Raw genomic sequence first — 12,624 nt, 5'->3', positions numbered from 1 at the left:
TTTTTCAATGAGCATAATGCTTGAATAATTCTTTAAAGCCACTAAGTAGTTATTATCACATAAAACACTCTAAAATTTATTTATATTATAAATCAATAATGTAAAACCATACCAAGTCCCTCTGTTTACATCTATCTCCCATCACACATATATTTTCTCTGCCAGCAAAACCTACAGAATGTATAACTCTAGACATCCTTCACTCTATTGCTATCATTCTTGAATTTATTTATGGTCTATTCAACTTGTATGGCCTTTCGGGGTAAAGAGCTTGGATTTACTCAATTCTGTGAGAATCATCTTGGTGAACATTATCTCTTTTGAGCTAAAATTAAGCTCCAGTATTCTAGGATTCAATGAATGAAAATAAGATTACCCTGACTCTATACCATTCATGATTAAATAAACTAAAGCCATGCTCTTGTCAATTTCTTTCTTTCTTTTTTTTTTCATGCTGAAATGACTTTTTGTTGTTTTGTTTTAAAGCCTGATGTCCTGTGGAAGTTCTCTGGACTTGTCCCAGTTCTGGCAGGGATTGGTTTGTTTGTGTGTTTGTTTTCTTTTCAGATGTTGAACCCAAAAAACATGCAATCTTCTAGGTCTGGAAACATCATAGTTATCAAACACAATGATAATATTGCACTAATTAATTCCTAATCTACTTCCTGAAAAGCTCCACATTCTGTTGCCATTGACCACTGCAGAACCATCAGCTTGTGAAACAGTGTTCAATGATATCAACATCCCATTTCCAAGGAAGGGTTTGGAGTCTATTCCCTAAAAGCACTTACATGAGCTTTCCTTTCCACATAAAACTCTATAAAGTCTTCCTCCAGTCCTCATCCACTTGGAACTAGTCATTTTACAATTATTTATGGAAGTGTTCCCAAAACTTACAAGCCAAGCACTGATAAATTAGGATCCAGGCATAGAGAGCAATATGGTTTACTGCAAGTCAGAGATTTTAAGTAGCTAATTCAGTCTTGTAAGCTCACCATGTTTGGGGGCAAAACACCTAGTCTTACTTCACTTAAGTCTCTTCGTTGATATAAAAAATAAAGTATACAAAGAGCAGAAAGTTATTACGTTTTCAGGAATAAGGGTTTCTAATTTCTAATTCAAGATGAAAGATAAGGCTAAACTATAATGGAATACAAAAATTTGGATATAGTGGTGTGAACAAATGTGTTTGAGGGCAGCTTTATAAAACAGCCATTTATTTCCTGAAACATTACATTAGATGAGCACAACCAACTGCTAATTTTATTTAGTTTATCATGGGTTAGCATCCTTAAGCTAAGAAAATTCTCAGTAAAAAGTCTCATTTATTTCTATTATAATTATCAGGGACAGTGGTGACTACTAATAATGAAATCTTACTTATGTCTGTACATGCTTTTAACTTCTAGCCACTTTCTCATGAGTATGCCTTTGCAATGGACTGAGCTGGCACAATTATGCCCATTTTTAAAAAGAAACCATAGGAGTGGGAGATAAAGTAGTTGTCAGAGGTTTCACTGTGAAGATCTCTGCTCATCTGTGAGAATCAAAAACAGTATTAATAATTGGTTTTCCTAAAAGTACTCTTCTGGAACAAGTGACAAATGAAAAAAGTACAGACCTCCAGACTAAACTATTAATAACATTAAACTCTATAAAGCAAGTAGATATACCTTTAACCAAGAGTTTTTCCTCATTTTCAGACGCCCCATCCACATATCAGTTAGTAGCATTTGGGTACAAGTGTGTGAAACAAAGGGCCTCAACCCTCCAGAAACAGCCAGCTTCAAACAGGTAGAGTTGCTCCAGTTCTTGAGTTCGTAGGTCAGCAGTTTCATGGCCATTCTTTCGTTCTGTTTGAATGCCTTCTCCAACACATCCAGGGCAAGCTGGCCAAACTGTCTGCAATGACACAGTGGTGAGCGGCAAATATAAAGGCAGGCCAGAGTCCCAGAAACGTCCAAAAGGTTACATATGGGACTCAGAAAAGACCAAGAGAAAAGAGGGGACAGTAAAAGGCAGAGGCTACTTTAAAAGGGACTGCTGCTCAGAAAATGGATTGTTCTCCCTTTCTTGAAGGAACAGTGGGTTTCCAACGACGGTCCCTGAGCTATTCCTGAGGAGAAGTGACTCCACACCACAAAACAAGCTATGTAGGGCTCCCTGATAGGTCCTAATGAAGAATTTTTGCCAGAAAAGACTATTCAAAATCAAACTAGCATATAAGGAAAAACTGTGGAAACCCCTCACTCTTATTTTTTTTTTTTTTTAAGATTTTACAAAATACACAGATAACTTAAGTAAGAAGCCAGACCTGGAGACATCCCCAGGTGATCTTCTGGGAGGTTGTTTTCTCTAAAAAGTAGACACTGTCATTCTCTGAAATTTTTTAAAATAAAGACACGTGTACCCCAATGTTCATCGCAGCACTGTTTATAATAGCCAGGACGTGGAAGCAACCTAGATGTCCATCAGCAGATGAATGGATAAGAAAGCTGTGGTACATATACACAATGGAGTGTTACTCAGCGATTAAAAAGAATACATTTGAATCAGTTCTAATGAGGTGGATGAAACTGGAGCCTATTATACAGAGTGAAGTAAGCCAGAAGGAAAAACACCAATGCAGTATACTAATGCATATATATGGAATTTAGAAAGATGCTAACAATAACCCTGTGTACGAGACAGCAAAAGAGACACTGATGTATAGAACAGTCTTATGGACTCTGTGGGAGAGGGAGAGGGTGGGGAGATTTGGGAGAATGGCATTGAAACATGTAAAATATCACGTATGAAACGAGTTGCCAGTCCAGATTCGATGCACGATACTGGATGCTTGGGGCTGGTGCACTGGGACAACCCAGAGGGAGGGTATGGGGAGGGAGGAGGGAGGAGGGTTCAGGATGGGGAACACATGTATACCTGTGGTGGATTCATTTTGATATTTGGCAAAACTAATACAATTTGTAAAGTTTAAAAATAAAATAAAATTAATTAAAAAATAAAAAAATAACATAAAAATTATAAAATTTTAACTAACTTTGGCTTCTCTTCTCTCCCTACTACCATCATGCATTAGTAAATAAAAAAAAAAAATTCCCAACTTTCTATTTTCCATCATCATTCTCTGGCACTTAATACATAATATATTTACCTGTTTTCCTGCCTGAGAGGTACTTAAACAACAATTTTTAATATAACTTAGTATCAAAGAGTTTGATAGTCAGGAGGGAGTTCCAAAATCATTCATTGAACATTTTATAGTTTAAAGTCCCAGGACTTCCCTGGCGGTCCAGTGGTTAAGAATCCAAACTTTCACTGCAGGAGGCACAGTTTCTGTTCCTGGTTGAGGAACTAAGATCCTACATGCCATGTGCTGAGGCCAAAAAAAATTTTTTTAATAAAAAAAAAGAAACTAAAGTCCCACAGTCTTGGCAAGTCATTTGACCATTAGTAAAGAGCTGGCCCCAGGATAAGAACCCAAGTCTCCTGAACTAAGGGCCACCTCTCTTTCCTTTAGTCCTTAAAATATTTTAAGACTCTTATCTAAGGAAGAGTCCATGAAATGCACCGCTGTAAGTCCACTCCTCTTATAAGTTCTAGGGTGTGGAAGATAAAGGTTTCTAACCATTCTAAGAAGTGTCAATGTTAAGTGTGAGGTGAAGGGAGAACTCCTACTTTGAGTAATTTTTCAGTTCTTCAGAGGCATCATCGACCATGTTGCTCTCCTTGGCTTCCCGGGCCATTGCTCGGTAGAGGATACAAGCGATCACTGCCTTGACCGTGGCCTCCTCACCATGCTGCCAGAAGAACATGGCCATCTTCTGCCTTTTCATTAGCACAGCCCACACAAGCAGGTCATTATAAGGATAAATAAAGCCAGTAGAATCAGGGTCATCTGATATATTTTGTTCTTCTTTTGACTTCTTCCTTGATTTATGAAGGGCTGCAGACTTTTCCTGTTAGAATATAAAATAGGAATGGGTGTCCAAATACTCAGATGGATGATGTTCTACCTGACAAAAGACATTGAGTATCTCAGAAATATTTTTTAAATCACTGAAAAAGGATGGAAATAATAACAGAACTTTATAGCTTTTGTGACCCTATGAACTATAGCAAGCCAGGTTCTTCTGTCCATGGGATTTCCCAGGCAAGAATACTGGAGTTGGTTGCCATTTCCTTCTCCAGGGGATCTTCCTGACCCAGGAATGGAACCCAGGTCTCCTGCATTGGCAGGTGGATTCTTTACCACTGAGCCATCAGGGAAGTCCTATAAAATAGGAATGGGTGTCCAAATACTCGGATGCATGATGTTCTACCTGACAAAAGACACTGAGAATCTTATAAATATTTTAAAAATCACTGAAAAAGGATGGAAATAATAAAAGAACTTTATAAATCAGAAACCAAAACTTTGGCCTTTTATTAATCTATTTCTTGTTGTATCTAATAGTTTCAGGGTCCCTAGGCTAAGATACCTTAAGTCCACTTAAGTTAACACAGCTTAAAACTTAACACAGCTTAACACAATACAAAACAACTTAATAGAACCTAAAGCTCTACACCTTTAGAAAAGTCACTAACTATACAACAGTTTTCAATTTCTCAAGGAAATGGGCTGAAATTACATATAAGACAAATGAGAACTATTAAAAAAAAAAAAAAAAACTCTAACCTTACCTTACAAATAGATCCACTATCTTCTTTTCAGTAAAATGACATTAGTGTTGCCAACATTGTTACAAATAGATTGGTTTTAATTCTGATCTCCTTTATTCTGGCCATATTTCCATAGTGATGGTAATAGGTAATAATGAAATACCATTTTCTACCTGGTTAAACCCACCCTTTACAATTCATGTCAAAAACCATTCGCTAAAGCCCCACAGTCTTCTATGCCACTCTGCATGTATCTCTAGTTCAATGCTCATCACACTGCACTGAGGTTACTTCTTTGGGAGGGCAGGACCATTTCTTAGTCATTAACATATCTTCTCCAGCCCACCTGCATCTCAAATTCCACCAAGAGCCCAAAATAATGCCTGGCAAATGATAAGACTCAATAATTATTTTTTTTAATTAAAGGAGATCAGAGAAAAAATTGTAATAAGCTTCTTCTATTTCTATAAGTAGAGGGAATTTGTGTTCATTGGTTATGACCAATAGTAATTTTATGATATAACTTTTCGTTCTAAGAGCTGTAAAAAGCAAGCCTCTTTCAGCCAACATAAGAACCATTTCTATGGAAACTCTATGGAAACTCTTGAACAAAAGCATTCATGCCCAGAGGCAAGTGGGACTGAGGTAGTACAGGCAAGGGGGCATAACACTGCTCACACACATATAACATTCATAAATACATTATCATTACCATACATTAAGCGAAAATTAATTTCAAAAAAACTTCAAAGGGGAAAAAAGAAGATACAAGAGGGCAATGTAAGAGAAAAGCAAAGGAGAAGGTAACAGTCACCTCTCTAATCAGCCTTAGAAAAAGGAGGATGAAGGTTTAATGGTGATTTTTTAGTACCATTCCATGGACTGCCTTCCTGAGTCATCATCTGGACGTGGCAGAGGTAGGAACAAGGAAGGCAGCCTGAGGTGCCAGCCCTGGAGATCATTTAGTTCCCCATCCTGGGCATTTGCTCATCATTGTTAGAGAATAGCTTTATCATGTTTTAGACTTGTACCATCTGTTTACAGTTCCTATAAATGGTCCCTCTATCTGTATTCCCCATTCTTGAATTTAAAATGATGAAAAGATCTCAGTCTTCAAGGACAATTTTATTCTCAAATTTAAAAGAAGTAATTGGTACCTTGACTTTGTAAGGTTGGGCAGTTCTAATGAACTGGGAATGCAGGGTGCTCTCTGTAGACTCCTTTCTATTTCCTGAGCAGCGTCTTCGGTGAAGAGCAGGCTGGGACAGGCTTTGAGCAAGAGTGGTCACTTGCTGGCATGTGTTATTTTATTTTTAAAACAAACAAAAAGGGAAAAAGATGATTATGGTAACAATGAAAGTGGTAACAATTAACCTTTTGTTTCTCAGTTCAGTTCAGTTTAGTCTCTCAGTCATGTCCAACTCTTTGCGATCCCATGAACCACAGCACGCCAGGCCTCCCTGTCCATCACCAACTCCTGGAGTTTACCCAAACCCATGTCCATTGAGTCGGTGATGCCATCCAACCATCAAATCCTCTGTCATCCCCTTCTCCTCCTGCCCTCAATCTTTCCCAGCATCAGGGTCTTTTCAAATGAGTCAGCTCTTCACATCAGGTGGCCAAAGCATTGGAGTTTCAGCTTCAACATCAGTCCTTCCAATGAACAGCCAGGACTGATCTCCTTTAGAATGGACTGGTTGGATCTCCTTGCAGTTCAAGGGACTCTCAAGAGTCTTCTCCAACACCACAGTTCAAAAGCATCAATTCTTCGGCACTCAGCCTTCTTTATAGTCCAACTCTCACATCCATACATGACCATTGGAAAAACCATAGACTCAACTAGACAGATCTCTGTTGGCAAAGTAATGTCTCTGCTTTTTCATATGCTGTCTAGGTTGGTCATAACTTTCCTTCCAAGGAGTAAGCATCTTTTAATTTCATGGCTGCAGTCACCATCTGCAGTGATTTTGGAGCCCAGAAAAATAAAGTCTGACACTGTTTCCACTGTTTCCCCATCTATTTGCCATGAAGTGATGGGACCAGATGCCATGATCTTAGTTTACTGAATGTTGAGCTTTAAGCCAACTTTTTCACTCTCCATTTTCACTTTCATCAAGAGGCTGTTAGACAACAATAAAACCAAATATAATATTGCATCCTAGCAAATATCCAATGGTTCTGTCTTTCATCCAAGGTTAGTAATTAATTACTCATCCAACAAGAGCCTCTCATGGCCCCTTCTTATTAAGCATACTCTTATTTCCTAACATCTTAAAGAACATGCTTTTTTGTTCCCTATTATATATCTGCATTCCTTCTCTATGTGGAAATTCCATTAGAATCAACAGATGTTCTATACCTGGAACAAGTTCAAAACAGGCAATAAAGATTCACAGGTCTGATAAGAGAAAGTTCCCATTCACAAACAGCTCCAAGGTTAAGCTTAAGTTAGAAAGTTATGGAACGTCTCCAGGTGTTACATAATATCACTACTGGAGTGGAATTCCAGTGGCTAGATCCAATAATAACATAATTAGTTGCTTGTCAGTATGAAGCTTTCAGGCTTCCCAAGTGGCACTAGTTTGTAACCGCCACCATCTAATTTACTAGGAAACACAATAAACTCTATACTCCTTCACTAGAAAATAATTAGAGAAATGGGCAATTTCCTACCCATTTCTAGAAAGGGCATTAGAGGAACTTGCCCAACATGCTCCCCACTGGACTGCACCAATATCACAGTCAGTCCTATATCTGCCCCTGGTAGCCTCACAGCAAGGCTTATTTTGTTTAAATGAAGGAGCTGATACCTCAAGTGTATCCTTATGTCTGTGAAATTCCAATAAAGGACATTTTCTCTGGGAGAACTGGGTTTCTTTCTGTTTTGCTTCCTCATCTCCTAGAGCCAAGTTGGGTTTTCACTTTACTTCATTCTTTTTTTTTTTTTATTATTAATTTATTTTATTTTTAAACTTTACAAATTGTATTAGTTTTGCCAAATATCAAAATGAATCTGCCACAGGTATACATGTGTTCCCCATCCTGAACCCTCCTCCCTCCTCCCTCCCCATACCATCCCTATGGGTCATCCCAGTGCACTAGCCCCAAGCATCCAGTATCATGCATCGAACCTGGACTGGCAACTCGTTTCATACATGATATTATACATGTTTCAATGCCATTCTCCCAAATCTTCCCACCCTCTCCCTCTGCAACAGAGTCCATAAGACTGTTCTATACATCAGTGTCTCTTTTGCTGTCTCGTACACAGGGTTATTGTTAGCATCTTTCTAAATTCCATATATATGTGTTAGTATACTGCATTGGTGTTTTTCTTTCTGGCTTACTTCACTCTGTATAATAGGCTCCAGTTTCATCCACCTCATTAGAACTGATTCAAATGTATTCTTTTCAATGGCTGAGTAATACTCCATTGTGTATATGTACCATAGCTTTCTTATCCATTCATCTGTTGATGGACATCTAGGTTAAATAAAGGTCAAAAGTAGCTTGATAGTCTAGACTTTTCATGTGATCTTTCCAGTGTCATCCCTCACAACCGTCTGGCATTGTCCAGCGACCAAGGCCTCCTGGTCACTGAAAAACCATACCCTGGTGTCCACAGCACTATGCTTTGTATTGTTCCTGCTCTTCTTTCAAACAAAAATGCCACAAACTATCTTTTCTAACACTTGCATTATCCCCTAATAAGAACTAAGCTCTTCAAGCCAGAATAATTCTCATCTGTAGACTTCTGAGTGTACTAGTCCCCTCATGTCCATGCCCTCCCTCCCATTCTTGCCTACCCAAGATCTACCACTATTCTTAACTGAAATGTCGTTTCCTCAGAGAGATGTTCTCTGATTTCTCCATCTAAATCATTCTCTTTCAGTGCACACTTTTCTTTCTTCCAAATGCATAGAACAATTAAAATTTACTTATTAACTAACAAAGGAACTAAGTTCTTCAGTTTACTAATCTGGAAAGGCAATTTCAAGAAATGAGCAATATTTTCTCTGCTAATCAACAACTAGCAACTCTAATTTTGGCACTTCCCTGGTGGCTCAGAGGGTAAAGAATCTGCCTGCAATGCAGGATACCCAGGAGATCCAGGAAGCTCCCCTGGAGAAGGAAATGGCAACCCACTCCAGTATTCTTGCCTGGAGAATTCCATGGATAGAGGAGTCTAGTGGGTTACAGTCCACAGGGTCACAAAGAATCAGACATGACTGAGAAACTAACACCTCCACTTTCAGACTTTAAAAACTATGATGGAAAATAAAATATATATAGTATATATTTTTACATAGTACATTCTGCATACATCTTCCAATATAACCCCTACACATGTTCCAAGTGTCATCTCCAGGCTATGTACTAGTATGAGTTTATAGATGCAATCCTATTAAGCTTTACACTTGTGTATTTTCAAAGGAAAGATAAGGAAAGAACTGATCATCTCTCCCTCTAAACTTTCTCACCACATACTTCTATGTCAATACAGCACACTTTATATCCTGTTTTGTATTGTGGCTAGTTATTCATGTCTGTTTCCTCTAAGAGTTTCTAAAACTGCAGGTCTTTATGTCCATCCAGGCCAGCATGCCAGCATTTAGCACAGTAATTTACACGTAGCAAATATTCAATAACTATCAATAAACAGAATGTCCATTTGGAAAGCTCTTCCCACCTAAACTTCCCAAGCCATTTTTTCTAAAAGTATAACTCCTAGAAATCATCAGTTCTACAAGGGTGCTTTTCAATTATGCTACCTTATGTTTTCTGTAGAGGTTGTTGTAGAGGGCTCTGAAAGTTTTTCTAGTGTAGCTGCTGCGATATGCTCCACCAATAAGGTATTCTATTACCAATCCGATGTCAATCAGCGTTATCTTATAGCCTGAGAGAAGTGTATGCTGTAACAAAAACACATACAAATTATAACTGTCAGTTCTCTTTGTCTCTCTTTTGTCATGTAACTAGAACATAACCAAAGAGGGAGACATATTCTTTAGCCCTAGAACAATGCTTAGACTCACAAAAGAAGTGAGAGCCCCCGAATGTCACTAATAACAAAACAATAACAAAATCAATTGATGAATTAATACAACTAGCTACTGTTACAATCTGCTTGTTCAAATGGGAAAAATTACTTAGCCTTAATATGTTTTTAGTTTCACAGACACAGAATGTCTGCTTATAAAGAGCACATTGACTCTCTTTTCCTCTCTTTCTCATGCATACACACACTTTCAGAATAAAATACACTTAAAGAGAGCATAAAAGATTTTTTTTAACTGGCAATGACAGAACTACTACAACAGAAATACAATCACTAGAGAAGATACTGGAGAATCCAAAATAAACATTAGGTTAAAATCATTAGTCTCTCTTGAAATGGCTATAACATCACACACAAAACAAGAAAATGAAAGGAAGTAGAACAAACAGAAGGAACAGGAAATGGTGAAACAAAATGAAATATCAAAACACGAGGCTGTGCCAAGACAAACGGTATGGTTAGTAGGAGGCCTGAACAGCAGATTTTCAAGTACATGGTATTAGCCTAAATGAAAATTATTTTGATCCCTTAAAACCCACCTTAGTGCCTCTTCTGAACTGCCATGCATACATAGCATACTTTTAAAGGCACACAATGCTGAATAAGACCCTTGAAATGAACAGTCTGTGAATAACAGTCCCAAAGCTTTGAATAAGAAATAAGGTTATGTGTATAAATAAATGATTTAATTTCTTTTTCACATTCATAATTTACTTTTGTAAGGAACACAAATTTTAGCTCAAAAAATTTATTTTTTAACACAAAAAATAGCTCTCATTTTTCTGCTAGTTAAAAGCATATCTAACTATTTCATTCCTTTTTCTTCAGTTTAGAAGAAAACTGTGATAGAATTCGAGTTTTAGGAACTAACCTAAGGAAAATTATTTTGACCCAGCATAAATCAATGCAAACTAAATTTACATCAGCATGGACACTTTTGCTTACTACTGATTTGCCAACTAAATATCTTCCTCCACAGTCCTTTCACTCTGGTTCTCTCACCAAGTCAACATAATCAGAAAGCCCACACTCTCCCCACCAATATATTAGAGTTTAGAATTAAGGCAAAAAAAAGTCTGTTAAAGTCAGAAAGTTTTAGTAACTATTGGGAGGTGAGAGATGATGTTAAGTCTGACTTAACTCAAGGTGAATTGAGAACAGCATGAGTAAAATATAAGGAAAGATGGGACCAGTGGATGGGTCCTGGTTCCCTAGAACAACACACAGACTCACAAAAAAAGTGAGAGACCCTGAGTTATCAATAATAGCCAAAACAAGAACAAAAACAACAGAAATCACATGCCAGTCCTTCAGGAAAGATAACACAACCAGAAAGTTTCATTTTCAACAGATATTATCATCATTGGCAATTCTGTTACATCACGTTAAGCTGAAATTCTGCCTGGAAGTTTCTATGTCTACAATTCATGTTTTATAAAAGGAAATAATTATTTGCTCATGCCACTAACTTGGTGGGTCAAATCTTTTTTTTTTTTTTTCTAATTTTATTTTTAAACTTTACATAATTGTATTAGTTTTGCCAAATATCAAAATGAATCCGCCACAGGTATACATGTGTTCCCCATCCCAAACCCTCCTCCCTCCTCCCTCCCCATACTATCCCTCTGGGCCGTCCCAGTGCACCAGCCCCAAGCATCCAGCATCGTGCATCAACCTGGACTGGCAACTCGTTTCCCTACATGATGTTTTACATGTTTCAATGCCATTCTCCCAAATCTTCCCACCCTCTCCTCTCCCACAGAGTCCATAAGACTGTTCTATACATCAGTGTCTCTTTTGCTGTCTCGTATACAGAGTTATTGTTACCATCTTTCTAAATTCCATATATATGCGTTAGTATACTGTATTTATGTTTTTCCTTCTGGCTTACTTCACTCTGTATAATAGGCTCCAGTTTCATCCACCTCATTAGAACTGATTCAAATGTATTCTTTTTAATGGCTGAGTAATACTCCATTGTGTATATGTACCACAGCTTTCTTATCCATTCATCTGCTGATGGGCATCTAGGTTGCTTCCATGTCCTGGCTATTATAAACAGTGCTGCGATGAACATTGGGGTACACGTGTCTCTTTCCCTTCTGGTTTCCTCAGTGTGTATGCCTAGCAGTGGGATTGCTGGATCATAAGGCAGTTCTATTTCCAGTTTTTTAAGGAATCTCCACACTGTTCTCCATAGTGGCTGTACTAGTTTGCATTCCCACCAAATCTTTTAAAATACGAAGTAAATTACGGGAAAAACTGTGAGTGTGATTTGGTTAAAACTGTTCAGAGTCACAACTGTTCAGAGTCAAAGAGGACAGGTAATTCACTAGAAAATCCAATACTATTTTTTACAAAGCAAAATCTGGTAACATTTCACCACAAAGCTAAGACAACACAAGAAGAAATTTGTACACCTTCATAATTAGGTTACCTGTTTTACATCTTGGACAAGATGATGTAAGAGCATATTGGTTGGTCCTTGTTTCTGTAATAAAGAACAAAAGGAAGAATTTTAATTACCATGTGTTGGGGAGAAATAAAAAACCTTTATTTCAGAATGTATAAATAATCCAGAATACTGAAAATTTTCTTCAGCATCTTTAGTAATGAAGCTTAAGCCAAATTAATTCTAAGAAAGCTATTTCCCAAGAGAAGATGTAATTAGACTGAAATATTTTTAAGTGCACAATGTATATATCTAGGTAGTAAGGACAGTCTTAATTAACCTTGTGGCAAGAGGCAGAAACAAATTTGTAAAATCTATAACTATCTTTTATTATTTATAAATCACACAACTACAAATTCCATCACACAATTACATTGCATCAACAAATACTGATTGAGCACTAGCTACATTCATTCAAGTTACTGAGGGATTCAACAAAGAATATAAG

General features: G+C 37.4%; 1 protein-coding gene across 3 annotated transcripts in view; it reads right to left on the bottom strand.

The window, feature by feature from the left end:
• TRPM6 (transient receptor potential cation channel subfamily M member 6) overlaps positions 1-12,624 on the bottom strand; it is a 165,591-nt gene that overhangs the window by 62,969 nt on the left and 89,998 nt on the right. For all 3 annotated transcript variants that reach the window (XM_070375764.1, XM_070375762.1, XM_070375763.1), the window contains exons 13-17: positions 12,162-12,215; positions 9,438-9,578; positions 5,823-5,957; positions 3,682-3,962; positions 1,674-1,902 (exon numbers count right to left, since the gene is read on the bottom strand). In XM_070375764.1, the coding sequence (XP_070231865.1) occupies positions 1,674-1,902; positions 3,682-3,962; positions 5,823-5,957; positions 9,438-9,578; positions 12,162-12,215 (840 nt within the window). The remainder of the gene's footprint in view (positions 1-1,673; positions 1,903-3,681; positions 3,963-5,822; positions 5,958-9,437; positions 9,579-12,161; positions 12,216-12,624) is intronic.

The sequence above is a fragment of the Bos mutus genome, chromosome 8 (assembly GCF_027580195.1).
Source record: "Bos mutus isolate GX-2022 chromosome 8, NWIPB_WYAK_1.1, whole genome shotgun sequence".
NCBI lineage: Eukaryota > Metazoa > Chordata > Mammalia > Artiodactyla > Bovidae > Bos > Bos mutus.
Note: the sequence above shows the minus strand (reverse complement) of the source record. Positions and strands in the feature narration are given on the sequence as shown.